Source organism: Aedes aegypti, chromosome 1 (assembly GCF_002204515.2).
Source record: "Aedes aegypti strain LVP_AGWG chromosome 1, AaegL5.0 Primary Assembly, whole genome shotgun sequence".
In the NCBI taxonomy this organism is placed as follows: domain Eukaryota; kingdom Metazoa; phylum Arthropoda; class Insecta; order Diptera; family Culicidae; genus Aedes; species Aedes aegypti.
The window spans coordinates 280674555-280701368 of record NC_035107.1 but is presented as its reverse complement, the minus strand read 5'-3'; the positions used below and the strand labels follow the sequence as shown (position 1 = coordinate 280701368).

General features: G+C 38.5%; 2 protein-coding genes across 2 annotated transcripts in view; one reads left to right on the top strand and one right to left on the bottom strand.

Annotated features, from left to right (window-relative positions):
* Window positions 1-1645, top strand: part of LOC5579518 (extensin) — a 55394-nt gene extending 53749 nt beyond the window's left edge. Inside the window, exon 2 of the mRNA XM_021837968.1 lies at window positions 309-1645. Within this exon, the coding sequence (XP_021693660.1) occupies window positions 309-929 (621 nt within the window). The 3' untranslated portion in view covers window positions 930-1645. The remainder of the gene's footprint in view (window positions 1-308) is intronic.
* Window positions 1-26814, bottom strand: part of LOC5564746 — a 789319-nt gene that overhangs the window by 406559 nt on the left and 355946 nt on the right. The window contains exon 5 of the mRNA XM_021837966.1: window positions 15635-15768. Within this exon, the coding sequence (XP_021693658.1) occupies window positions 15635-15768 (134 nt within the window). The remainder of the gene's footprint in view (window positions 1-15634; window positions 15769-26814) is intronic.

Here is a 26814-nt window from a genome sequence, read left to right as displayed (position 1 = left end):
ATTGTTTTCCGGATTTATCCGTTTTTTGAAGATAAAACAAGAGAACGAAATCATATGGCATTAGAGTTTCATGAATTCTAAGAATGAGCGCTGATATTTATTACCTTGATGTAATTTAAACACAATTCATAAAACTAGTTGAGTTTTATCGGTACATCTTCAAATTAATCAAATCCAGCAAAATCCATAAAAAGCTCTTCAGAAATGCTAGCAACGCTCCTCTGGCTAACTTGAAGCATGATAGTTTTACTCATATCTTTCCTCAACTATTAAAACTAATGTCTTTCCCAATTTCCTTATCTCAACAGGTAGTCCTAGCCTGCGTTGCTTGCGCAACGGCCTTCCCGGAGCCTCCGCGGGGTCGCATCGTCCTGCCGGCCAAGCAGCTCCAGCTGCCCGAACATGAGTACGGTGCCCCGAAGCAAGAGTACGGCCCACCCAAGGCCGAATACGGACCTCCTCCGGCGCCCGAGTACGGACCCCCGGCTCCAGCCTACGGACCACCATCGCACGAATACGGCCCACCACCGGTACAGAAGCTGATCACCAAGAACGTCTACGTCCACGTCCCACCAGAGGAGCCCACCGAGATCATCAAGAGCCCCGTCCTGGAAGCCCCCATCCCCAAGAAGCACTACAAGATCATCTTCATCAAGGCTCCGGCTCCTCCAGCCCCGATCCAGCATACCATTCCACCACAGCCCCAGGATGAACACAAGACCCTGGTCTACGTGTTGGTCAAGAAGCCAGAAGACCCCGCACCACTGGAACTGCCACAGGCCGAACCAACCGAGCCCAGCAAGCCCGAAGTCTACTTCATCAAGTACAAGGCCAACGACAAGAAGCCAGCCGATACCTATGGACCTCCAGCCAACACCTACGGACCACCCTCGGGCCCAACTGGACCTGCTCGTTACCAGCAGTTCTAAGTTCCCCCATGTAGCTCCCCAAAACCCAACCCAAGACCTCCAACAAAACTCCAAATAAGGCTATTGTTACTTGTTATTGTTGTTTGTTAGAATCAATTGCTAGGTTAAGTTAGACGCAATCGCTCGAGGTGAGATTACTACCCTAAACCCCCTCCAATCTCTCAATCAAGCTTGTAAATACGATTCCCTTCAAATTCCCATACGTCCATCAAAGCCCCAATGCCTCAATCAGGCACGTTCCGTCCTAATTCCAAACCCAAATCTACTTCCCAGAAATCTCACCTCGTGTAGCATTTAGGGAGAAATAAAAAACGAAACCACGTAGGTGTGCAAAGTGCCAAACTCTACACACCAAGGCACCATCGTGGAAGAGTTGTAGCCAGTAAGTGTTTGCCCAAACGCCTTGATTCCCAACTCCTCACCTATCCCCCTCCCCCACCAGGCAATAATCCGGTGATTGTGTAAATATTGATCCCTCATCCCTCCCCTCACGAACGGAAACCCGTCAGAAGAAATAGGAACGGAAAAAAACTCAATCCCATTCCCCTTCAGTAACCCCAACTCCATACCAAACCAATGAATTAAAACGTGACGAAAGCAAAGTGGACTAACGGAGAGAAATATACCCCCTCCAAAGAACCGCGCCAATATATAGCAGCTAGAGCTAGAGAGAGAGAAATAAAGAGCAGATGAAATAACGATTTGTCGAGTGTAAATATAGCAGTCTTAATAGGATTTCTTCCGTTGGAATATCACAGCCGTGGCAGACAGGTAGAAACGGTCGAAGAAGACAGAGATTTGGGTGGAAGAGTTGGTTGTGGAGGACCCTCGACTGCTGTACCGAGTTTTTTCTCATCTGAAGCGTCCGACTTCGAACTCAGGTGTGAAAATGAAGATGAATGGGCAAAGCTTATGACGTGGGCGTTGTGATTTGTTCATCGTGGCGATTTCCTTTTTTATGGATTTTTTATTTAGTTGTTTCAAGAAGATGCCGTTGAATTTAAGGAATTCAAAATGGGATTACTGTTATCCGCTTTTCAGTTTTCAAATCAAACATAGAATACAGATTTCATTGTTAAATTAGGTTATGTCCAATAAAAGTACATCTCTACTCTATGGGTTTCACTAGATCAATCTCGGTTCTGCCCCACGCTCGCCAAATCGATACGCACTTGATCCGCGCATCTAGCTCGCTGCGCTCTACGCCTTCTTGTTCCAACCGGATCCGAAGTGAACACCCTTTTTGCAGGGTTGCTGTCCGGTATTCTTGCAACATGCCCTGTTCATCGTATCCTTCCAGCTTCTGGATACTGGGTTCGCCGTAGAGTTGAGCGAGCTCGTGGATCATCCTTGGCCGCCACACACTATTTTCCTGCACGCCGACGAAGATCGTCCTAAGCACCCAATGTTCGAAAACCCCAAGAGCTTGCAAATTCTCCTCGAGCATTGTTCACGTTTCATGCCCGTAGAGGATTACCGGTCTTATGAGCGTCTTGTGCATGGTACATTTGGTCGGGTGTGAATCTTTTTTGACCATAGCTTCTTGTGGAGGCCATAGTAGGCCCGACTTCCACTGATGGTGCGCCTCCGTATTTAACGGCTAACGCTATTGTCAGACGTCAGCAAGGATCCAAAAGTAGACGAACTCGTCGACCTCCTCGAACGTATCCCCGTCTATCGTAACACTGCTACCTAGGCGAGCCCTGTCGCGCTCGGCCCCACCAGCTAACATGTACTTTGTCTTGGCCGCATTCACCACCAATCCATCCTTTGCTGCCTCGCGTTTCAGGCGGGTGTACAGGTCTGTCCCCTTTTCAAATGTTCGGCCGACAATGTCCATGTCATCCGCGAAGCAAACAAATTGACTAGATCTCGTAATTTTTCGGGTTGGAAATTTTCTCGACTTCCCAGGGCATAGAGTATCTTTTTTTTTTTTTCTTGAGTGACCCTCCGCTCTCCCCCATACCAAAAAGCTCATGACGAGCCCCCTGGTAATGGACACTCAATTCTCAGCCACAAGCAACACTAAATTAAGAAAACAAATATTTATAAGAGGCTGAGAATAATCAAAAATGACAACAACAGGGAGTATGAAACAAAATAACTAAGCTAAGTGCTTCTAGTGGATTGTAAATCCTTTTAAAGAAGCACATATGGAAAAGAAAATATTACACTACAAATACGAAATTATAAATAAATACTAATTATTATTATTATTAAACAGTTAAACTAATTGTTTGGAGACGATTTGGATTTGTGGGCTCCGTAGCCGTGCGGTTAGTGTCACCAGGCATTTAGCCGCATCGTGCTAGGGATTGTGGGTTCGATTCCCGCCTCAGGCCGGTAAACTTTTCGTGAGGAATGTTTTCCGACTGTACCACTGGGCGTCGCATGCTAGTCCGTTGTCTAGTGTGGTGCTTCCTTCAAAGGGCATAAATGCCCACTGGAAGCATTAACGTGTCAGTGTCTTTAAAAAAAAAAAAAAACAATCTTTTGTTTTTACGACATAGTTTCAATTCAAATAAAGTAAATGTGGAATTCTTCGCCGCAGGAATTCTTTAAGGTCAGTTTTGAAGGACAAGCTGTTAGTAATTTGTTGGAGATGTCTGGGTAAGACGTTATATTTCGAAGGACCAAGGAAGGAAAAACGTTTTTGACCAAAATTGGAATGCGCTCTATATCGAGAGAGAGTATTGAATTGTCTAGTATTATGAATACGAGAAGCAATGTTGAGGGTTATGTTATGATGTAATAACGGATTGTGGAGAACATTATGAACCATTTGCAGCGTTTGCTGTTTGCAGGTTCCTAAAATTGGTAAAGCGCTATGGGGTATACAAACGGACAGTTGAAAACAGGATTGGTAAATTGAAGATAATTTTGAGGCAGCGATTTTGAAGGGTTTAAAGTTTTTTGAGCTTAGATTTGCATGCTCTACCCCATGAAAGAGTAAGATAATTCAGATGAGAATGAATATGGGCATATTAAAACAGAAGTAAAGCTTTGTGTGGAAGGTAGGATACTACTCGTTTAAGGACTCCACACATTGCTGAAATTTTATTGCAGACCGTTTTAATATGTTGATCCCAAGATAATGTGCAATCAAGGGTAAGACCCAAATATTTAAAGGAATCAACTTTTTCGATAGTAGCAGTACCAATAATGAGGCTAGGTGTATTCGGTTGAGCTTTTCTTGGTGATCTGAAAATCATATACTTTGTTTTTTTTCAGGTTCAATGAAAGGAGATTGCAGGCAAAATAACTTTGAAGTAAACGCAGATCTTCACACATATTTGTTGTTATTAGTTCGGGATTTATATTAGGGTAAAACAATGCCGTATCGTCAGCAAATAGCCTCGAAGTACCTTTCAGATTAATATTGCAAATATCATTTATGTAAATTAGAAAAAGAAGAGGCCCAATATTGCTCCCTTGTGGAACTCCTGTAGATATTTTCTTTAGAGAACTGTTCACCCCATCAACTGATACCAACTGTTTTCTATTGTTCAAGTAGCTACGAATAATATTATTAACGACACCTCTTATTCTATACAGATCTAGCTTGCTAAGTAATATGTTGTGGTCCAAAGTATCAAATGCCTTTTTCAAATCAAGAAACAGAGCACCGACAAACTTTTAAGAATCAGTTTCTTCAAGAATCTTTTCGACTAGTTCAGTTATGGCTTTTGAACTGCTGCACCCAGAGCGAAACCCGTATTGCATGCTGTATAATACATTATTCCTGTCGAAAAACTTCATTAAACGTGTCACCAAAAGCTTTTCAAATATTTTGTTAAATACAGATAAAGTGGATATAGGCCGATAATTATCTGCTAAACAGCAATATCCTGATTTAAAAATTGGTATGACTTTAGCAACCTTGAGGCATTCAGGATATAAACCTGTTTCAATTATTAAGTTAAAAGAATCAGTAAGTATACGAGAAAAGGCTACAACATTGTTTTTGATTATTTTTGCCGGTATGCAATCTGGGCCGGAACTTTTGTTCGAATTCAAGTCGTTGATAAGAAGTGTAACCTCATTTATAGAAGCAGGCTGTAGAAAACATGATTCCGAAATTGGATTTATGTACTGCAATGGGTTTTCAAGTGTAGATGGAATTTGTTGGGCCAATTTACAGCCAACTGTTGAAACATGCTCATTAAAGGCTTCGCATACCATTTTTGCATCAGAAGTGTATTGACCATTCACATTTAGTGTCAATTCGGTATTGGTTTTCGATTTACCTAAGATAGAGTTGATATTTTTCCATAATGTTGAATGGGTGGTGTTATTCAACAAGTTCTCATAATACCTCTTTTTTGTTTGCTTTTTAGCGACATCTAATTTGCTCGATATATGTTTTAGAAGTTCGGCTAGGTGAGAATCATTTGGATATTTACGACACTTTTTCAAATAATTGTTTTTAAGTTTGATCAATTCTAAATTCATCCAAGGACAATGCGTACCTTTAATATTAACCGTTTTGGACATTGTTCTAGTACACTTTTTCAAGAGCGTATTATATTTAGCAATGATATTACTCAAACAAGTTTCAACATTGTCTATAACTCCGATGGTATCAATAAAAGATTTGAAATCTCTATGCAGTTTATCGTGATTAACTATGTTTTTCGACAGCACAACTCTATCTGAACGGAAACGTAAACCAAATTCTGACAATATGAGCGAATGATCACTAACATCATTTAAAATAGTATGATTATATAAGCGATGGGCATCAGACATTTTACATATAACATGGTCAAGAACATTGGAACTGGCTGGTCTGGTAACAAATGAATTTGAACATAAAAAGTTATAAGATTGCAAAAGATATTTGTATTTGAGAACAACATTGTTATTTATTAGGTTAACAGGTACATTAACATCGCCAAAGATGAAACAGGGGTGACTATTACTCTTATTAAGCCAGCATTCAATGAATTCATAAAACACATTGAAGTCAAATGATGGTGGTCGATAAACACCAAGAATTTCATACTTTTCCCCATTCATTTTAAGTTCAACAGATATATGATGGAATCCTCCACTAGATAGATTTTCAAGAACATTATATTTTATGGTGTCTCTAATATACACAGCCATTCCACCTGACGAATTTCCCCGACTAGAAAAACTGCTATTGTAACCATTTATTTTATATAATCCAGTATTATCGGCCTTGATCCACGTTTCTCCCAGTATTATAACGTCAATAGGTACCACAAAGTGATCAATAGACAACAAAATATTATCAAACTTACTCATATCATTTATTCCACGGACATTCCACTGTAAAACACGCAAATATTTCGAAGAGTTTCTTCCACAAGACACATTGAACTCATCAATATGGTTATGATAATAATTTAAAGACTTATCCATTACTAAAATTTATATTGAGACATAAACATACACGCCTAAGCCTACTGTTACATTGAAATTGATGATGGAACAAACTAATAAACATTCTTCTTTCTCTTTGGTGATGGTGATTGGTTCATAGCGACCGAGTAAGCATTCATAATACGGTTCAAATCATCTCTGGTTTTGATTACATCGGGTTTCGAATCTTCATGCTTTTTAACAAGTATCCCTCCGCCTCTTCCAGGCCAAACAAACTTAATCTTCAGTAATTCCTGGGACTCGCGCATTTTACGAAGAAGATCCAATGAGAGGGGAGTCAATTCGTCCCTAATACTAACTGTAGTTGGTTTTCCATTGACTAAAAAGTTTTCATTAATGTTAGTTGACACAATTTTACCAAACTCTCTTTTCTTGGACAGAACCATTTCTTTAACATTCACATCTTTAAATTCGATTTGTATTGGAATCATCACATTAGATTTATTGCTGACAAACAACCTAGTGGCTGATACTATCGAGTCATGTTCTATTTGCGCTCCGACTTGAGCGATAGTATTATGGACAGTAGCTAAAACGTTTTCATTTTGTATAAATGGGAGCCCTAGCAGAACAGCATTTTTTGAAATAGCTTTGCGGTCAGATATATCTACATTCGCTTCCAACTGATGGACAAAACTGGTTAGTTTTGAATGAGATTCAGTTAGTTCATTTGTACGTTGCTTTAAACATTCATTTTCAGTTTTGAGATCATTGAAGTCTGAAACAATGTCATCAAACTTCGCAGACAAAAAATCTTGTGATTTTTCAATGGCTGTAGTTACAGACCGAACCTCATTTTTAACGTTAACCATTTGATCAGCTACGACGCTCGATACCGTTGCTTTAAGCTCAGATGTTAAAGAACTAATCATCGACGAATGGTTCGTCTGCATGTCCACAATCCGTTTGTAAATTTCTGAGCAACTAGTGGTGCAGAAATACATATTTGCTCTCACCCGATTCTTCGTACCTGCCACACGATATACACATGCAAAAATGGCTATTGGCATAGTAAGCTCTCAGTTAATAACTGTGGAAGTGCTTATAAGAACACTAAGCTGAGAAGCAGGCTCTGTTCCAGTGGGGACGTAACGCCAGAAAGAAGAAGAATAACCCCCAAGTGTTTGACGGAGCGCTTCGAAGTGATCGTGCAGTCGCCTACACTGATCACCGCTTGCTGCACCGACTTTCGGTTGTTGACAACAACAGCCTCAGTTTTGTGGTGAGCCAATTCCAGTTTCCTGGAGCTCATCCACTCCTCCACAATTGCAATCGAGTGAGCTGCAGTCAATTCCACTTCTTCGATCGATTCACCGTAGACCTCCAGCGTAATATCGTCGGCAAAGCCAATAATGACCACACCCGCTGGGAATCTTAATCTCAACACATCGTCGTACATGAAATCCCATAACACCGGACCCAGGATGGAACCTTGCGGGACTCCTGAGGTTATGTGAAAGTACTTTCGACCCACCTCTGTGTCATAGACTAATACCCGATTCTGGAAGTAACTTCCGAGAATCTTGTTCAGGTACTCGGGTATCCCCAGACGCAGGAGCGCATCAGCAATAGCCGTCCAACTGGCACTATTACATGCGTTCCTTACATCCAGAGTCACTACTGCGCAGTAGCGAATCCCCCTCCTCTTATGTTGGAGTGCTATCTCAGCGGTTTTCTTAACCGTCAAAATAGCGTCTACGGTGGACCTCCCTTTCAGGAAGCAAAACTGATTGCTTGAGAGACCATTTACACCCTCAGTGTACCTCAACAGTCTGTTGAGGATGATCTTCTCGAGCATCTTCCCCGCCGTGCGATCCATCATATTGGTCTATACGCCGACGGGTCACCGGGTGGTTTTCCCGCCTTTGGCAATAGTACCAGGCTCTGCCTCTTCCACACATCTTGAAATACTCCCTCGTCCAGGCATATCTGCATAGCAGATCTGAACATACCGGGAGCCTCCAAGATTGCGACTTTGAGGGCCACGTTTGGAACTCCGTCCGGACCTGGTGCCTTCCCCATGCTTAGGGATTTTGCAATCCCTACAAGTGCCTCATCGGTTAGTCTATCCTCATCGCCAGCCCCAATCCCCGGCTGTCCTACAAAAGGAGGCTATGGGCTAGGGTTGTGGCGCGGAAAGAGCCCCTCGATGATCCCCTCCAGCATCTGTGGAGATTGCTCCGTAGGAGCAATTGCACCTCTTGTCTTCGCCATAACGATCCTGTAGGCATCACCCCAAGGGTTCGCGTTGGCACTCTGATAGAGTCCCTCAAAGCAGGCCTTTTTGCTTGCCCTTATTTCGGACTTCAGCGCGACTTTGGCAGCGGTGAACACCGCCCGTCGTTCTTCACGCTCCTGCTCGGTACGTGCTCGCTGCATCCGCCTCCTGGCCCGTAGGCAGGCACGGCGCAGGTTCGCAATTGCTTGAGTCCACCAGTACGTCGGTGATCTCCCATTTCTAGGGTGGACTTTCCTAGGCATGGTCGCATTGCATGCACGCGTAAGCACCGCTACCAGTTCGTCCCCGCTTAGGCCGAGTAGGTTAAAATTTCTTGCAAGAAATGGTCAAGAAAAGCATTTTTCTTTGATCGCAGTACGCAGTTGAAAAGAAATGTCATTTCAAATGGAGGTCACTAAAGAAAATTTCTTGACCATTTCTTCCGCAGAAATTATTACTTTTCTTGAGCGGAACAGCATACTTAGCTTCAATCCTTCAATAGCGCATTGTGAAAACCCATGAAATCATCGAAAATTCTTTAAACATTTTTGGGCGAGCCTTTGAGGACCCTTATGGATCGATTCAGCGAGATTGAGATCCGATTGATCTTTTGGAATCGTTGTGATATACAAGAAAGTTCAAGGTACCTATGAATTCTATGCAAACTTTTATTGACACTGCGAAAACATGATCACTTTCTTAAAAACCCTCTGTCAACCTTATGAGAACCTTTGAACCTGCTCAATTTGGGAGACCTTTTATAACCCTTGAGAGACAACCATATTTTTTGTTCCTCTTGTAGCATTATCAAGATGTTTTTACACCAATTTAGGGCAATAAGTAAACCAAGTTTTTGGGAGAAGGGGAAGCAGTCTTCTCAAGGTCTTCGCTCCCGTTCTTCTATGTGCAAATTTGAGGAACCTACATATCGCAAAAATTAATAGGTACGTCTATAGTTCAGATTCTATACACTTCAGGTTTGTTTTAGTTCAATATGCTTCAATCTCATAAAAATCTCTAATGTTTGAATACAGCTCTTTTTAGCGTTATTTATCTGTGACAATACAGTGCTATACAGTACAGAAGTTCTATGAGATGTTGCACCTACTTTTCGCCCACCTGAATTTATCAGTCGTTGGCGTCTAATCAATCATGTAATGTTTCAACCACTCATGCAAATTCAGCATCCTTCCAGTAAAACCAGCTGAGAAATTGCGGTGGGAGGACAGTGGGCGACAGTATCTTATTAAAGAACTAACTGTACGTCAAAAAAAGCTTATTTTATTTTTTGGCTCAACGAACAAAATATTCAAAGCATACCGTAAAGAGGAAAAAATTTAAAAAATGCCAATATTGGTAATCTATCTATCTTCTATCTATCTATATATATAAATAAAAATGAAGTGGTGTTTGTATGTCACGAAATTGCTTGAGAACGGGACAACCTATTTTTACAATTCTTTCACTGTTGTCATCTTGAAGGGTTCCGACGTGTTCGTGCGATGAAAAAGTAGACCCAAAAGCTAATAGTTAGCAAATACCAACTCCCCAATTTATGACCTTCTTGTACCACTAAAAGTATATCTTCGAGCTAATCATAATTAATGGCCTCAATAATGTACCTAAACAAATAAATCAAACCGAAAAACTTTGCCCCTGCAGCAAAAGCACACAAGAACGCGATGGTAATTGAATAATTAACAACCACACGTTCCCGTTCCGGGAGCCAATCAACGTTCGCCGGTCACCCCTATGGAACCACTCCAAAGCACTCCCAATACAACACACCAAACGCAGTGAGAGTCTTCTTCTTCTTCTTCTTCTTGGCATTAACGTCCCTACTGGGACAGAGCCTGCTTCTCAGCATAGTGTTCCACTTCCTCAGTTATTAACTGAAAGCTTTCTTCGCCAAAGTTGCCATTTTCGAATTCGTATATCGTGTGGCACCTACGATGAGATACTATATGCCCAGGGAAGTCAAGGAAATTTCCATTACGAAAAGATCCTGGACCGACCGAGAATCGAAGCCAGACACCTTCAGCATGGCTTTGCTTTGTGGCCGCGGCCTCTAACCACTCGGCTAAGGAAGGCCCTTGTGAGAGCCTATTTCTGCTAAAATTGTTTCGTAATTAATCACGGTCCGATACCTTCCCCGGTTGTGCTGCTAGACTTTCATCTAACAAGAACTCTTCGTCGGTTATGTTGTTTTCTCTATAGTAGGTATCGTCAGCATGTGGTTAAGCTTCTAGGTGAAGTATCAATTCTCGCGAGCAAGGGACAAGCTGCATGGCTGCGTGCTAACATTGAAGATGCAACAGTGATGCCAGATTGTTTCTGGTTTCTATCTTCTAGCTTCTAGCTTTTAGCTTGTAGCTTTAAGCTTGTGGCTTCTATCTTCTAGCTTCTATATTTCAGGTTCTATCTTCTAGCTTCTGGCTTTCATGTTCTAGGTTCTGGCTTCTGGCTTCTAGCTTCTAGCTTCTGGCTTTTATCTTCTAGTTTCTAGCTACTAGCTTCTAGTTTTTAGCTTCTGGCTTCTATCATCTAGCTTTTACCTTCAATCTTCTATCTGCTGTCTTCTATCTTCTATTTTTTCTATCTTCTAGCTTCTGGCTTTTATCTTCTAGCTTCTCTTATTTATCTTCTAGCTTTTAGCTTCTGGCTTCTAGCTTCTGGCTTTAATCTCCTAGTTTCCAGCTTTTGGCTTTAACCTTATTAAAAGCTTCTGGCTTCTATCTTCTATCTTCTAGCTTCTGGCTTTTATCTTCTAACTTCTATCTTCTAGCTTCTGTCTTCTAGCTCCTAGCTTCTACATTCTGGCTTTTATCTACTAGTTTCTAGCTTCTAGATTCCAGTTTTTAGCTTCTGGCTTCTATCTTCTATATTCTATCTTTTATCTTCTACTTTTGGCTTTCATCTTCTAGCTTCTATCTTCTACCCTCTAGCTTCTACATTCTGGCTTTTATCTTCTAGCTTCTAGCTTCTGGCTTTAATCTTCTAGCTTCTAGCTTTTGGCTTGAATCTTATAGCTTTTGGCTTCTGGCTTCTGTCTCCTAGCTTCTAGCTTCTATCTTCTACCTTCTAGCTTCTAGATTTTATCTTCTAGTTCCTAGCTTCTTGCTTCTAGTTTTCAGCTTCAGGCTTCTATCTTCTATATTCTATCTTTTATCTTCTAGCTTCTGGCTTTCATCTTCTAGCTTCTATCTTCTAGCTTCTGTCTTCTACCCTCTAGCTTCTACATTCTGGCTTTTATCTTCTAGCTTCTAGCTTCTAGATTCTAGCTTCTAAATTCAAGCTTCTAGCTTCTTGCTTCTATTATCTAGCTGCTTCAATCTTCTATCTCCTTTCTTCTATCTCCTAGTTTTTCTACCTTCTAGCTTCTGGCTCTTATCTTCTAGCTTCTATCTTCTGGCTTTTATATTCTAGCTTCTAGCTTCTCGTTTTTATCTTCTAGCTTCTGGCTTTTATTTTCTAGCTTCTAGCTTCGAGCTTCTCGTTTTTATCTTCTTTTGGATTTTATCTTATAGCTTTTGGCTTTTGCCTTCTGTCTTCTATCTTATAGCTTCTATCTTCTAGCTTCTAGTTTCTAGCTTCTAGCTTTCATCTTCTAGTTTCTAGCTTCTAGCTTCTAGTTTTTAGCTTCTGACTTCTATCTTCTTGCTTCTATATTCTAGTTTCTATTTTCTAGTTTCTGGCTTTTATGTTCTAGTTTCTAGATTCTAGTTTTTATCTTCTAGCTTCTAGCTTCTAGTTTTTGGCTTCCATTTTCTAGCTTCTATCTTCAATCTCCTATCTTCTATCCTCTATCTCCTAGCTTCTTGCTTCTTGCTTCTCGATATTATATTCTAGCTTCTGCCTTCTAGCCCCTAGCTTCTACATTCTGGCTTTTATCTTCTAGCTTCTATCTTCCAGCTTCTGGCTTTTATCTTCTAGCTTCCAGCTTTTGGCTTTAATCTTATAGCTTTTAGCTTCTGGCTTCTGGCTTCTGTCTTCTATCTTCTAGCTTCTAGCTTCTTGCTTTTATCTTCTAGTTTCTAGCTTTTAGTTTTTAGCTTCTGGATTCTATCTTCTAGCTTCTTTATTCTAGCCTCTATTTACTAGCTTCTTTTTTCTAGCTTCTGGCTTTTATGTTCTAGTTTTTAGTTTCTACTTTTTATCTTCTAGCTTCGAGCTTCTAGCTTCTAGCTTCTAGCTTCTAGATTGTATAGCTTTTGGCTTCTATCTTAAATCTTCTACCTGCTATCTTCTATCATCTAGCTTCTGACTTTTATCTTCTAGGTTCTATCTTCTAGCTTCTGGCTTTTATCTTCTATCTTCTAGCTTTCAGCTTCTCGCTTAAATCTTCTATCTCTTAGCTTCTGGCTTCTATTTTTAGTTTCTGCTTTTTATCTTCTAGCTTCTAGCTTCTCGTTTTTATCTTCTAGCTTCTAGCTTCTTGCTTTTATCTTCTAGCTTCTATCTTCAAGCCTCTAGCTTCTACTTTCTGGCTTTTATCTTCTTGCTTCTAACTTCCTTCTTCTAGCTTCTGGCTTTTTTGTTCTAGCTTCTAGCTTCTAGATTCTATCTTTTATCTTCTAGCTTCTGGCTTCTATCTTCTATCTTCTAGCTTCTGGCTTTTATTTTCTAGTTTCTCGTTTTTATCTTCTAGCTTCTGGCTTTTATCTTATAGCTTCTGGCTTCTGGCTTCTGGCTTCTGTCTTCTATCTTCTAGCTTCTACGTTCTAGCTTAGCTTTTAGCTTTTATCTTCTGGTTTCTTACTTCTAATTTCTAGTTTCTAGCTTCTGGCTTCTATCTTCTAGCTTCTAGCTTCTGGCTTTTATGTTCTAGTGTCTAGCTTCATGTTTTTATCTTCTAGCTTCTAGCTTCTAGATACTAGCTTCTAGCTTTTGGCTTCTATGTTCTAGCTTCTATCTTCAATCTTCTATCTACTATCTTCTATCTTCTAGCTTCTGGTTTTTATCTTCTAGCCTCTAGCTTCTATCTTCTTGCTTCTAGCTTCTAGCTTCTTGCTTTTATTTTCTAGCTTCTAGCTTCTGGCTTCTAACTTATAGCTTCTGGCTTTTATCTTCTACCTTCAGCTGTTGTCTCTAATCTTATAGCTTTGAGCTTCTGGCTTCTATCTTTTATCTTATATCTTCTGGATTTTTTCTTCTAACTTCTATCTTCTAGCTTCTATCTTCTAGCCTCTAGCTTCTACTTTCTGGCTTTTATCTTCTAGCTTCTGGCTTTATCTTATAGCTTCTACCTTTTGGCTTTTATCTTCTTGCTTCTAGCTCTGGCTTTTGTCTCATAGCTTTAAGCTTCTGGCGTCTATCTTCTAGCTAGCTTCTTTATTCTTGCTCTAGCTTTTGTATTTTATATTCTATCTTTTAGCTTCTAGATTTTACCTTCTAGCTTGTGACTTCCAGTTTTCAGCTCTCAGCTTCTAGCTTCTTTCTTCTTGCTTCTTGTTTCTAGCTTTCAGCCTCTATCTTCTAGCTTGCTAAAAGCTAGAAGATAGAGCTAGCAGCTAGCTTTAATCTTCTAGCTTCTGATTTCTGACTTCTATCTTCTTTCTTCTCTCTTCTTTTTTCTAGCTTCTTGATTCTGGCTTTTAGCTTCTGGCTGTTATCTTCTAGCTTCCAGGTTTTGGCTTTAATCTTATAGCTTCTGATTTCTGACTTCTATCTTCTTTATTCTCTCTTCTTTTTTCTAGCTTCTTGATTCTGGATTTTATATTCTAGCTTTTAGCTTCTGGCTGTTATCTTCTAGCTTCCAGGTTTTGGCTTTAATCTTATAGCTTTTAGCTTCTGGCTTCTATCTTCTAGCTTCTGGCTTTTATCTTTTAGCTTCTAGCTTCTAGCTTCTGAGTTCTAGCTTTCAGTTTTCAGCTTCTAGTTTCTTTCTTTTAGCTTCTAGCTTTCAGCCTTTATCTCCTAGCTTATAGCTGCTTGCTTCTAGCTTCAATCTTCTAGCTTCTGACTTCTGACTTCTATCTTCTATCTTCTATCTTTTTTCTAGCTTCTTGCTTCTAGTTTCTATCTTCTAGCTTCTAGCTTCTGGATTCCAGATGCTTGTTGCTATCTTTTGTATTCTATCTTCTATCTTTTTATCATTTGTCGACATTTGAAGTGCTGTTATAGTGCTTTTGTGCATTTTTGATGCCAACTTATTCGTGCTAATGGTTACTTGGAAAGTCTTCAATTCCGGAAGTTTACGTATATCTGGCATCTCTTCATCGACGACGTCTTCGTCGTCTTCACCAGGCAAAGCGAATCGAATCGCAAAAGAAGCAACTTTGCCAGGACAGCACGTCCTGCGAAGTGCTCAAGATTCACTCTCGCTAGGTCCGGGAATAAGGGTAACAAGACCAGTTCATGTCGTTACTCGCATGCTTCTTACGTTCACTTCCTCTCGCCTCAACAAGGGTCCATGTGTTAATTAAAAAGGAATTATGTCCGGTGCTAATGACTCTAATAAATAACCTTGCATACACGTAGTAGTCACCTAAGGGGGGCATACTGATTCAGCGCTGGAGTGTAATGACTACCGATGCTCAGTGGCATAGTATCAGCATGGTGGTTAGTTGATTACCACCGTGTGCCGAGTGTGGTTCTTTCCCGACCGAAGGATCCAGTTCGTTCGGTTTTCCATCGCGAGTTTCCTTAGGGCACATTCCGGTGGACAGAGAAAGATCCCATCCCCCCTCGCCAGCAAGGAAAGCGCAAGCAGCAAGAGTACTTCATTATTAATCACCCGCGCGTAACTGCAAATGAACCCCTACCGAGTAACTATCCTTCCTCCCATCCTCGCCTATCATCTAGAGGGGACATCTCGTGTCGCATTCCGAAGTGTGAAGACGACACTCAACACCGCATAGTGGTTGCACTCACTAAAAACTCTGATAAAAGCTTAAATAAGTTTTACTAAATTAGGATTATAGTGTAATATTCGAAATGATAATATCGATAACAGAATTTGCAAACTTCATTTTTTTACTTTTGGCCAGCTTTAGACCACGGTGAACCAGGAGGTTCGAAGGACGGAAGGCCGGATGGAAGACCATGTAAGGGGGAAGGATACCGCAGCAAAACTCACCGTCATAGTGTTCAGCAGGAAAGTGATGCTGGCCCCGGGCTTCGAGGGCGGTGTCGAACAGTTGGCCCGCAGGATGTCCCCCGGGTCGTACTTGGTGTGCTCGGTCCACAGGGTCGGCGGCGAGTGCGGAAGTTCTGCGGGAAGAGAAAATTGAGGGAAAAACAGGTGATGAGAAAGGATATTGTTTTAATTGGTATTTTTTTTCTCGTTTCCTGTTTTCTCCGGTGTATTTATGTGGTAGAAGCTGATGATTGAAGTGTGGGAAAGTTGATGTTATGTAAATTCTGTATAGTGTGTACATCTTCTGCAATTATTTCCCCATTCCCTGGTGAAAACAAATGATGCGGTATGGATAGCTTCGTATATTTTTCTCCAGTTTAAATAATTGTATTATTTTTATGATACAGATAGTAAGAAAGAAAATCAAACTCCCGAACATACGAAAAATAAACAGCAAAGCAGACGTGTTCACAAACGTTTGTCTCAACTTTTGCGGATTGGGATACAATCAAAAGAAAAATTGTCATAACAATCACAGAAGGCTAAATTGTTGCAACTTGTTCAACCCGTTTTTAATCAGTTATTTCAAACACAAAATTGAATTTGTTCAATGGATGCTGTTCAAAAATGTGACAATGTTTACCAACACGGAGCAAGTTCACAAAAATTGCAATGCAAAGCCAAGAAAATTGCTAGGCACATGGTGAGCGATTATTGTCATATTCTGTTCAAGTGTTCAGAATACAATTGTTGCAACAAGAAAAGGAGAACACGCTAACATGAAAATACCCATTAATGGGTACTATGGTACCCATTTCCAAGTAAAGTGGCTTAACTCATTAAAAGAGTAAAGTCGGTTTACTCATTATAGAGTATTCGCCTTGAACTTCAAATAATGGGTATTTATCACTTTCGGTCTCTAGAATGAAAGTGGGTACTAAAACCCCATTTCTTCATGAGCGATGGGACAGATTGAGGTTAAGGAATGAAAAAAGTTTCTTAAAATACAAAATGCAAAAAATAAAGATTGTTTTTACAACGTATCACATTTATTTACCACATTTAATGACATAAATTTCAATGCAACATTATATCATTGTAAGTTTCCCTATTGTATTTGTTCATACGGATTTTTCGAGCCGCTTCCATCGATCTCTCCGGTAATCTATGTCGAACGAAATTATGGTATCTCCGTAAAACTACTCAAGCATCACTGGAATCGCTGCAGCTAATTATCCTCGCCGTTGTTTAAAATCTGTAAAGAGAAAAACGATTTCAATTAAGATCAATTTACTAGAAAATGTTCAATTATAACACTTACGTGACGAAGAATCGTGATTTCTACTTAAATATTTTCTGCTACCCCCGAGTGGCAAGAAACTGAAATCCAAAAATGGCGATGTTGCTTCGAAAAGTATGATGTGTACTATATACCCATTATTGTTACCAGTTAAGATACTTCATAATGAGGCTAAAGTACCCTTTTTTATTTCAAAGAAAAATACCCTTTTTCTGACAACTTCATACTGGCTATAAAAATGGGTACGAGGAAAGTACCCATTTTAATGTTAGCGTAGAGACAATGTCTTTGTTGCTGCGTGTTTGTTGACAATCGCTTAACTGTAAATAACCCTTTTAGGATCGATGGATCATATTAAACCATTCCTTATATTTGACTGTATTGTATCTTGGATAGTTTCTAGGATAGGTAGGTAGATGGGTACATTTTTTTCGGCAAAGTTGTGCCTTCAGTTGTTATATCTGCAGCAAAAATAAAGACAAACAATTTAGTTATAACCCAAGTTCAAATATCCAAAACATATGGAAAAGTTTTGCTATTAGAAGACTTGAAACTGGATTCATAATCTACATTTCCATGTTTCTCAAATCTATCTATGTATTAATTCATTATAACTTATCATATATCGAGAGTTCAGGTCAGATGATCTACTAGATCTACCAAGGCTCTAATTGTTTGCTGTTTGACAGTATATCCAACCTGGGGGATGCGAATTGAAAATCAACAGGCAGCCAGGCTGCTTTCAATCTAAAATATTCGTATAAATGCCTAGAAATGTAACGGTTAGTACTCGTGGAAAATATTGTGTTCAATTTGAATGGTTTAAGATGATTATAAAACGAAGCCAAACTTTGAATTTTCAAGTGCACAAGACTGGAGAATCTGACAACAGTTCGCATTAAAAATCAATCAAATTGCTTGCTTGCTGGTGGTGACCAATGGGATAAATTTTCAACGCGAAGTGCTGTTTGGTTCTCAAATCTAGTGCTCTTGAAAATTTGAGGTGTGGCTTCGTTCTATAATCTCCTTAAATGTTCGAGTCCGCACCCCTTAGTATCCAACCATGCTTTGTGAGTATAGGTGCAGCATTAGAAGAATCTCCACATAAACTTATAAATAATAGTTCCACTAGATCGTATAAGGCGTTGATGATGTCCTCCACACTGGTAATGATCCAATCAGCGCCTAGAAGAGTGTATATAACTCCCATGAGTCTTATTTATTAATTCCAGATTTTCCTTATAGTTAGACCGTAGATTCCCAAACTGTGGTTTCCACAGACAGTTCCTGGTGGGCCACGAGAAAAAAATGATTTTTCGCTCCCACCTTCAAACAATTCTGTACATTTTTTATATATTTCAGTTCCATCACACACCAATTCATTCATTCATTACTTTTTCAGTGAACGAGTAATGAAATTGTGTGTGTACCATGTACAATCAATCATCACTGAACTGCGACCGCTTTTTTTCTCGTAAAAGTGTGCGTGGAAGCAATCAGCGTGATTGTTGAATACCAACCTATCTAGTTCACTGTGTGCTTTCTTTCTGTGCCCATATTAATTCATTTTGCGTTGATACCAACCGGTGACTTCATTGAGTCAGTTAATTATTCGAGTTTTACTTCGTTTCCAAACTAAAATTAAATAACACGTTAGTTATTTACATCGGAAATCAGAACGCGAACGAGGGAGAGTTGCCCAGTATCAGTGCTAAAAAGAAAACGCGACTATACGATCCAGATCTATTGTTTGGCCAGAGTGGTACCAGAAACCAAAATGCTCATTACTCAAAGACGGATGCACCAAATCGCTTATTTTTTTATAACATACCCTTATCAATGTATTGTTCCGAAGAGTGAACATCGGAAAGCGATACAAATTCTGTAGCCTTAGAAATTAACGTGGGTTATGGCTACACGTCGGTCCCCCAAGGAATTCAATATCGACTCAGATTCTTAAGGCGAAGTAGGCCGTCATTGAAATTTGTACGCGTCGTTGATGATTGTTGCTAATTCATCTCACGATTTCAAATCAAAGAAAATCTGTTGGTTTTGCACTGACACAACTGAAAAATATCAGCATACTTTATGCATGTTGGCGCATACAGTGATACTTTTTCAAGTCAATATAAACTATCAAGACTGACTTTTATCACTTTGAAATGCAAGCTGAAAACTAATCATTGTTGCCAAAACGAATGACGGGCTACTTAGCCTTCAACTAGAAGAGTTGTTCGAGTACCGTAAAACGGGGTAACTTTGATAGTTTTTTCGAAGAAGACTTCAATATTTATGCATTCTGTTTCAAAGAATTACAATTTGTATTTTCAAAACAAGTACTGACATCCTAGCTATCGATTGCACTTGATAGATTGTCAAAATATTTATTCTGAATAGATATACTATTTTTCATACAATCGAAAGTTAGATTTCTGTTTTGGGGTAACTTTGATAATAGAGTATAAATCAAACAAAATTGAATAATGTACAGAACATTTATAGGGCGTTGCATACCTCTAAGCTAGACCTATTCAAGTATCGGGAAGTTCCTCAGTCAACCAATATTTTGATTTTTCATGTCAAAATGAACTTCTGGTCAAAATTTCAGTCAATTTGGAGAAATTTTAGATGTGCTTCAAATTAATTATGTGTTTTTGAACTATTTTAAGCTTTGAAATATCGTAACTATTGAACGAAGCATTAAAACTTATCGAAATCACCTCTACATAGTAGTTTATTCAATTGTACAAACTTTTGTCGAACACGGTTTTATGGTTGGAGCAAGTTTAAACATAGTTTGTTTGAGGTTTGTGCTTCAAGGTTCTTAAAAATCACTATTTTTAGGGAGTGTGCTCCCTGAAAAACATACCTGTATGAAAATTTCGGATTTTGAATTTCCAGAACATGATGACTATGTATTTCTAAAACTCTATCCCGTTTAAAGATACCTTTCATCTTACGAAAATAAATTGTAAAAAATAGACAATTAGGAAGCACATTCGTAAATCCAAGAACATCACCATGAGCTCCAAGGAATGTAAAAAATGAACACGTTAGCATTGCTTTTTCACACTCGATGATCATGATTGTTTTCAAATCGTTCTGAATAGTCAGTGAAATACGATCAAAACAACCATTACTCGGAAAGAAAAAGCAATGCTAACTTGTTCAATTCATTTATTCGACGGTACATGTGTCATGCACGATTTAACTATCATCAGGTTGGGATGGGTTGTTCGATCTTTGTGCATTTTTTGTAATTTATTTCCTATCCAGCTTTTCACGCTCGCCATAAAAATAATATGCTATAAAATATTTGACAGATGCTGACTATCAGCACTGAACTGAAACTTTGGAAAATATCCTCAGCATGCCTTGACGAACCGTCAAATCTCATTGGTTTCCTTTCTGTCAATCAAACGAAAATTTTGTTTGAATTTGCGGAAATAATCTTATTCGTTATTGGCCCTGTCGTCTGGTTCAGAAAGGGGTATGGGCGCGTTCTGCCAACTCGGTCGAGGCAGATTTCTTGTGTGAAGGACGTTCTAAAGTGCCAGAATGAAGAGTTGTGCTTGTGGGGAGCACTTGAAGATGGGATGGATGCATTCGTGCTTTACTTCTGTTTATCTAAAAAGTTACATACTATAACCGACCCTTAGCTTAACTATCTAAATTAACAGTTACAAATACAATCATCATTCTAAGCTTACTAACATGTATTTTCAATGAGTTCCGTGACGTCACGCTTCCGACAAGTATCAAAACGACGATTAACCATGACGTTACGCACCACATTCAAACAAGAGGGCCGCCAACAGCAAGCAAGTGCCGTTGGCTAGCACCGGACAAGCTGGAAGTTGCCAAGAAAGAGTTCCATGTTATGAGCGAGTTAGGAATACGTCGCCCTTCCAGCAGCAGTTGGGCCAACCCTCTATGGACCGATGCACGAGTTCACTATTTTGACGTTTGAGCGGTGCCGAATTCACTCGTTACCATGGTCACTTAAATAACACGGCACCGCTCAAACGTCAGATAGTGAACTCGTGCATCGCTCCATACTGTGTGCAGAAAAAGAACAGTCAATGGATCTCACTTGATCTGGAGAGGGCGTACCATCAGATTCCGGTTGAAGAGGCGGATATTTCAAAGACGGCCGTTATAACTCCGTTCGGACTCTTCGAATTAACGCGAATGCAGTTCGGTTAATGTACCGCCACAATCTAAATGAAACCTACTAAAAAACAAAAGAGAATGACTATTAAGGCGAAGTAGGCCGTCATTGAAATTTGTACGCGTCGTTGATGATAGTTGCTAATTCATCTAACGATTTCGAATTAAAGAAAATCAGTTGGTTTTGCACTGACACAGCTGAAAAAGTATCAGCATACTGTATGCATGTAAGCGCGTGCAGTGATACTTTTTCAAGTCAATAAAAACTATCAAGACTGAGTTTTATCACTTTGAAATGCAAGCTAAAAAGTCATCATTGTTGCCAAAACGAATGACGGGCTACTTAGCCTTAAGCGATTAAAGCATTATCTATGCAAATCGGAATTAAATTTAAGTTTGAGTGACAGAAAAGCAACGAAAATTATTTCAGTGAGTGATGGGTTACTAAGGATTTATTTTCGAGTTTCAGTTCAGTGGTGATAGTCAGCTTCTGTCAAAGATTTTTTAGTATGGCTAGCGTAAAAAGCTGGAAAGCAACATGTAAGCTGTTAATGGTTAATGATTTCATAGATTTATTATGTTTGTTTCCCGTTGACTAGGGCCTGGAAAAATAATGCCAATGTGTGTTTTTATAGCACACATATTCAGAAAAACGTGATTTCTGGGTACTGTGGAGAACAATTCTCGATCAAACGGTGTTTAAGCTTAATTTAATATTATTAGCGAGTTCGAAAACTTTTACAGAATAAAATTAGCTTTCAAAAGGTGGTAATAGCAAGTGATTTTGATTTATGAGTATTGAGTTATGATTTTTTAAACCTTAAAATAAGCCTTAACACATTTTCAACTTAAAGCATAGTGAAATCCTTATCAAATGAGCTGAAAATTCTACCAGACATTGTTCTTAGCATGAGAATTCAGAATAATGCATGACCGGAAGATTTCCAGACATTTTTTTCAAATATGAACAGGTCTTGACGTTTAACGCTATATGGAAATTTCTGACTTAGATTACAAAAATGGTCCCAGTTTGTAAAAATGGTTTTCGATAAGAGATTCGAGACTAAATTTATGATCTGTTATAACTAGGCTGTCAAATATAAGTGACGAACTATGCAAAACTACATCAAATAGTGATCGTAAAACAGATTGTTTGTAAGAGTTTCGGAAATGTCAAAATAGTATCAATTTTAAATATTCGCATATAAAGTCTCAAATGTTCTCGATTCAAATGAATACAGCTCTTACATGGAGTGTCATACTAATATTCTTTACTTTTGCATTCGTTTTGCTTAACTGATAAACAGATATTATCTTATTTCGTTTTGTATGTGGTGTGTCCCGCACTATCAAAGTTTCCCGCATTATCAAAGTTACCCCGTTTTACGGTATCTTTTTCTAAAGAGGCTCTATGCAATATGGTAAAGAATGATAATTGTACAAAAAACCGACTACTTCATTACTTCTCAATAGTAATGGAGTAGAACGACATTCACTAAACAAAGGACACGGGAATACCATAAAAGATCAAAGAAACTAGTCGCAGTGTCATCCCAAACAGAAACAGAGAAAAAAAATCTACGGACATAACGACATTTTGTGGTTGAGATATTTTTTCAGCAGCAGGATTTTTTTCAAAGAGATTTTTAATCGAAGGTTTTCAGAGAGCTCATATTTTTACGAATTCTAATTAGGACACTTATACGAGTATCTCAAAATATTCTTGGCAGATAACAATATCTCATGAAATCTCTTTAGAAAACTAGTAAATTTCTAAACATATTCTCAACAGCTAACAATATCCAACGAATATTTCCTAGTTTTGGAAGGTGCATGTTGGCGCGGTTACACAACTGGTAACCCTATCACGGTGCTCCAATTACCGTTATTATCAAATAAAATATACCATTCAAACGGCAGTCAGCAGTTGATTCCTAACGTTGTTCTGCACCTCTGGATCGATTTTGAAAAAAATCCTTAATCAGAATTTTGAGTTACGCCCTTTTGAAGTTGATATGATAGAAATCACTTAAAATATGCCATTTTAACTTGTTTAATCAAAGAGATTATACAAAAAAAATGTTTTTTTATCTGGTTTTAGATATTGAAAACCACATTTTCATAATAAAAATTAGATCAACATTTGAAAAGGGCCAATGCTATGTTTAGTTATTACTTATCAACCAATACACGAAAAATTATATCTAACAAACTAACGCCTGATAGTGATTTTAGGAAATTGTCCAAAGCATTCAAATATAAATGAATAATTCTTGGACAGGATATGCAGATACGCCCTTTGGAAGTGTATGGAAAGAATATTGCATGGTGAATTCCGTTCCATCTATGATCAACGGTTAGGTGCATACATAATCATTACACCTCTGCGGTTGTTCTTATTTCATTCAATTCAGCAAGTTGCACAAAATTTACACGTACACATATTGTCTAGATTGACATTATAAAAGGGCCAAAGTATAATTGAAATATATACACATCAATATAGCTGAACATCAAAGTTGATCGCAACCTTCGAACATAACATATCTGTATCTACATAATTCTATATTCTTTTCAATTCTATTTAATTCTTTTCTATTCTAATCTGTTCTATTCTATTCAATTCTACTCTACTTAAATTTATTCTATTCTGATCCACCCTACTTGTTATTATACATATTTTCACAACTGCCAATGTTGTAATCAACAACTGCGCGCAAAAGAATTGAACGATACACTTTCGATGTTTGTTCGACTTTATAGCGCTGACAGGTCTGTGAAACAGCGCTATGCACAGACTCCGACGCCAGCTCATTATGTCAGCCTAGTCTTCGACCAGTTGCATTGCAGATGTCTTTTACGTTAAACATGGTGATATGATATTTCGAAGATTTTGTCAGACTCTGCTCTTCCCAGCTCTCGACAAACTTGTTCAAATTACCTTTAAAACGAAGATCCAGCTCAAATGAAAAGCATTTAATATAAAATGCTTAAGTTCGTTAAAAAACATAAAAACTATCATATATAAGTTGAAACCCACAACACAAACACAACACAAGGCTACAAGAAACGAAAAAAGCTGTATTTGCTGACCACAAGAAGCTACCGTTGATTGTGAAAATGCAACATGCAAGCATTGCTGGGAACAGCGGAATGCAAATCCAGGAGTACAAAAACAACAAACGTTGGTACACTACTTCTGGTGAGATCGTTTTAAATACTCAATATTATAGTTTTTGTTCAAATTGCGCACAAAATGAATTCATGGGAAACAGTTCCTGTACAGCGGGTTCCTATATAGCGGGTTTGGGGAAAAATAAATTTTCTTCTCGTTTCAGAGAGCGGGCAAAGGCGCTTAAACCAAGGCTCTAGAGCCAGGACATTAGGAAGAAATGCCTTTATCCCATCCCAGGAGAACAACAATGGAGTGTGCATTAACTTTCTTAGCAACCGATTTTACCTCTAACCCTGAATTGAAACGGTTGGTACGGTTGTCCCCGTTTCTTCTTTCTTGAATTGAATTTTTTTGTCTATCGGTTTATTCATGCGTGAATAACCTAATCGTCATGATTTTTTCAATTGCCTTCAACCCTAAAGTCTGCACAGTGGGCCTGGCCCCATATTCTGCAAATATTAATACTGACAAGAAAATATCTTAAATAATAAAGGTATTTCCAGGATGCTTTTCAATATTGGCTGTGCAAGCGCTTAGATAAGATTAGATTAGATATATAAGTTAAAACCCTTATTTGGACTTACTGTGAAATAATAATTCAAATCTTCATTTTTACGAATCATATGAGAAGCACGCATTAGGAGTCAGAATCTGTGCATAGCATTTTTTTAAAGAGCTGGGAGCGCTAAAAAGCCGTACAAATATCGAAAGAGTACCGTTCAAATCGCAGTTGTTAATTTTTACAGTGTCCATTTGTAAAAATATGTATAAGAACAAGTAGGGTTGATCAGAGTAGAATAAATTTAAGTAGAGTATAATTGAAAAGAATAGAACAGATTAGAATAGAAGTATGTATGTATGAATATATAATATAGATAAAGATAAGTGATGTTCGAGTGGTTCGGTCAACTTTGATACAGTCATTGTTCAGCTATATTTAAATGTGTATATTTCAATTATACTTTGGTCCGTTTTCAATGTCATTATAGACAACATGTGTACGTGTAAATTTGGAATCGTTCAAATATTACCCGTTCAAATATTACGTAACGAGGAGGTTCGGTAGTGTTACGGATCATACATTTTCCAAACAAAAGCTGTAACGTGGGGGAGGAAAGGGGGTCTCAAATTGGAAAATTCTGCGTTACATTTGAATACAATTTGAATCATTCCTTCTATGCAACTTGTCAAATTGAATGAAATAAGAACAACCGCAAAAGTGTAATGATTATGTATGCACCTAGCTAACCGTTGATTACAGATGGAGCAGAATCCACCATATGCCATATTCCATATTCTTTCCATACATTTCAAAAGGGCGTATCTGCATATCCTATCCAAGAATTTTTCATACAAATTTGAATGCTTTGGACAATTTCCTAAAATCACTATAAGGCGTTAATTTGATAGATATCATTTTTCGTGTATTGGCTTATTAGTAATACCTAAACATAGCATTGGCCCTTTTCAAATGTCGGCCGGGAATAATTTTAGAAAAATGTGGTTTTCAATATCTTAAGCCATATAAAAAATTAAAACTACAAAATTTTATTAAAATCTCTTTGTTCAAACAAGTTAAAGTGGCATATTTCGTGTGATTTCTATCATATAAACTTCAAAAGGGCGTAACTCAAAATTCTGACTAAGGATTTTTTTTAAAATCGGCCCAGAGATGCAGAACAACGTCAGGAATCAACTGCTGACTGCCGTTTGAATGGTATATTTTATTTGATAATAACGGTAATTGGTGCACCGTGCCTATCGTTTGATCACGCCAACACAAATGAATAAAAATGCGGTTAGAATTATGTATTGCACTGGAAGTGTTGAGATGTCTAATAGTTTGAAAGCTAAAGTTTATTGGGGAAGAAAACTGTAAATTGTGAGTAAATATAATATTATTTAATTAGACATAAGTTATATGATTGAATCACCGCAACAGTACATGAGGATATCATTTAAATCTTTGGAAACTATTCCTAGATAGAACTTCAACGAAATTCTGGGAATATATTTGACGAATTGTCGAGTTTTCTTCCCAGGTGTTTCTCCTACAAGGTATTCTTTAGAATTTTAGAAAGATCTGTTCCCTGTTAGAATTTTGCAAATATATTTGGTAGACTCATGGTTAATTCAACGCCTTAACATCTATGAAGGCGTCGATGAGCCGTTGACCTCTATTAAAGTAGACGAAATGGGCGTAGCCGGCAATGGAAATTGTCATGTCTTTTCATCTCTGACTTTCGAATGGATAGCTATTCCTTGCAAAATAATTTTCCATAAGCAGCAGAAATAAGAGTGGTAAATTTAATATCATGACAGTTTACAGTATGCTATCTATGAACTACTCCGCATCATAGCCTAACTCAATTGTGTACAACGTTTAAGAAGCTATTTGTATGATTGTCACATATTTCTTGTCAAATATTACTAAAGGACCTATGTACAAATGAGAGGCTCTCTTTGTATACTTTCTCTTTGATCAATAACTGAGTCACATTAACCTCTTCTGATGCGTTTTTTGTATGAAACGCT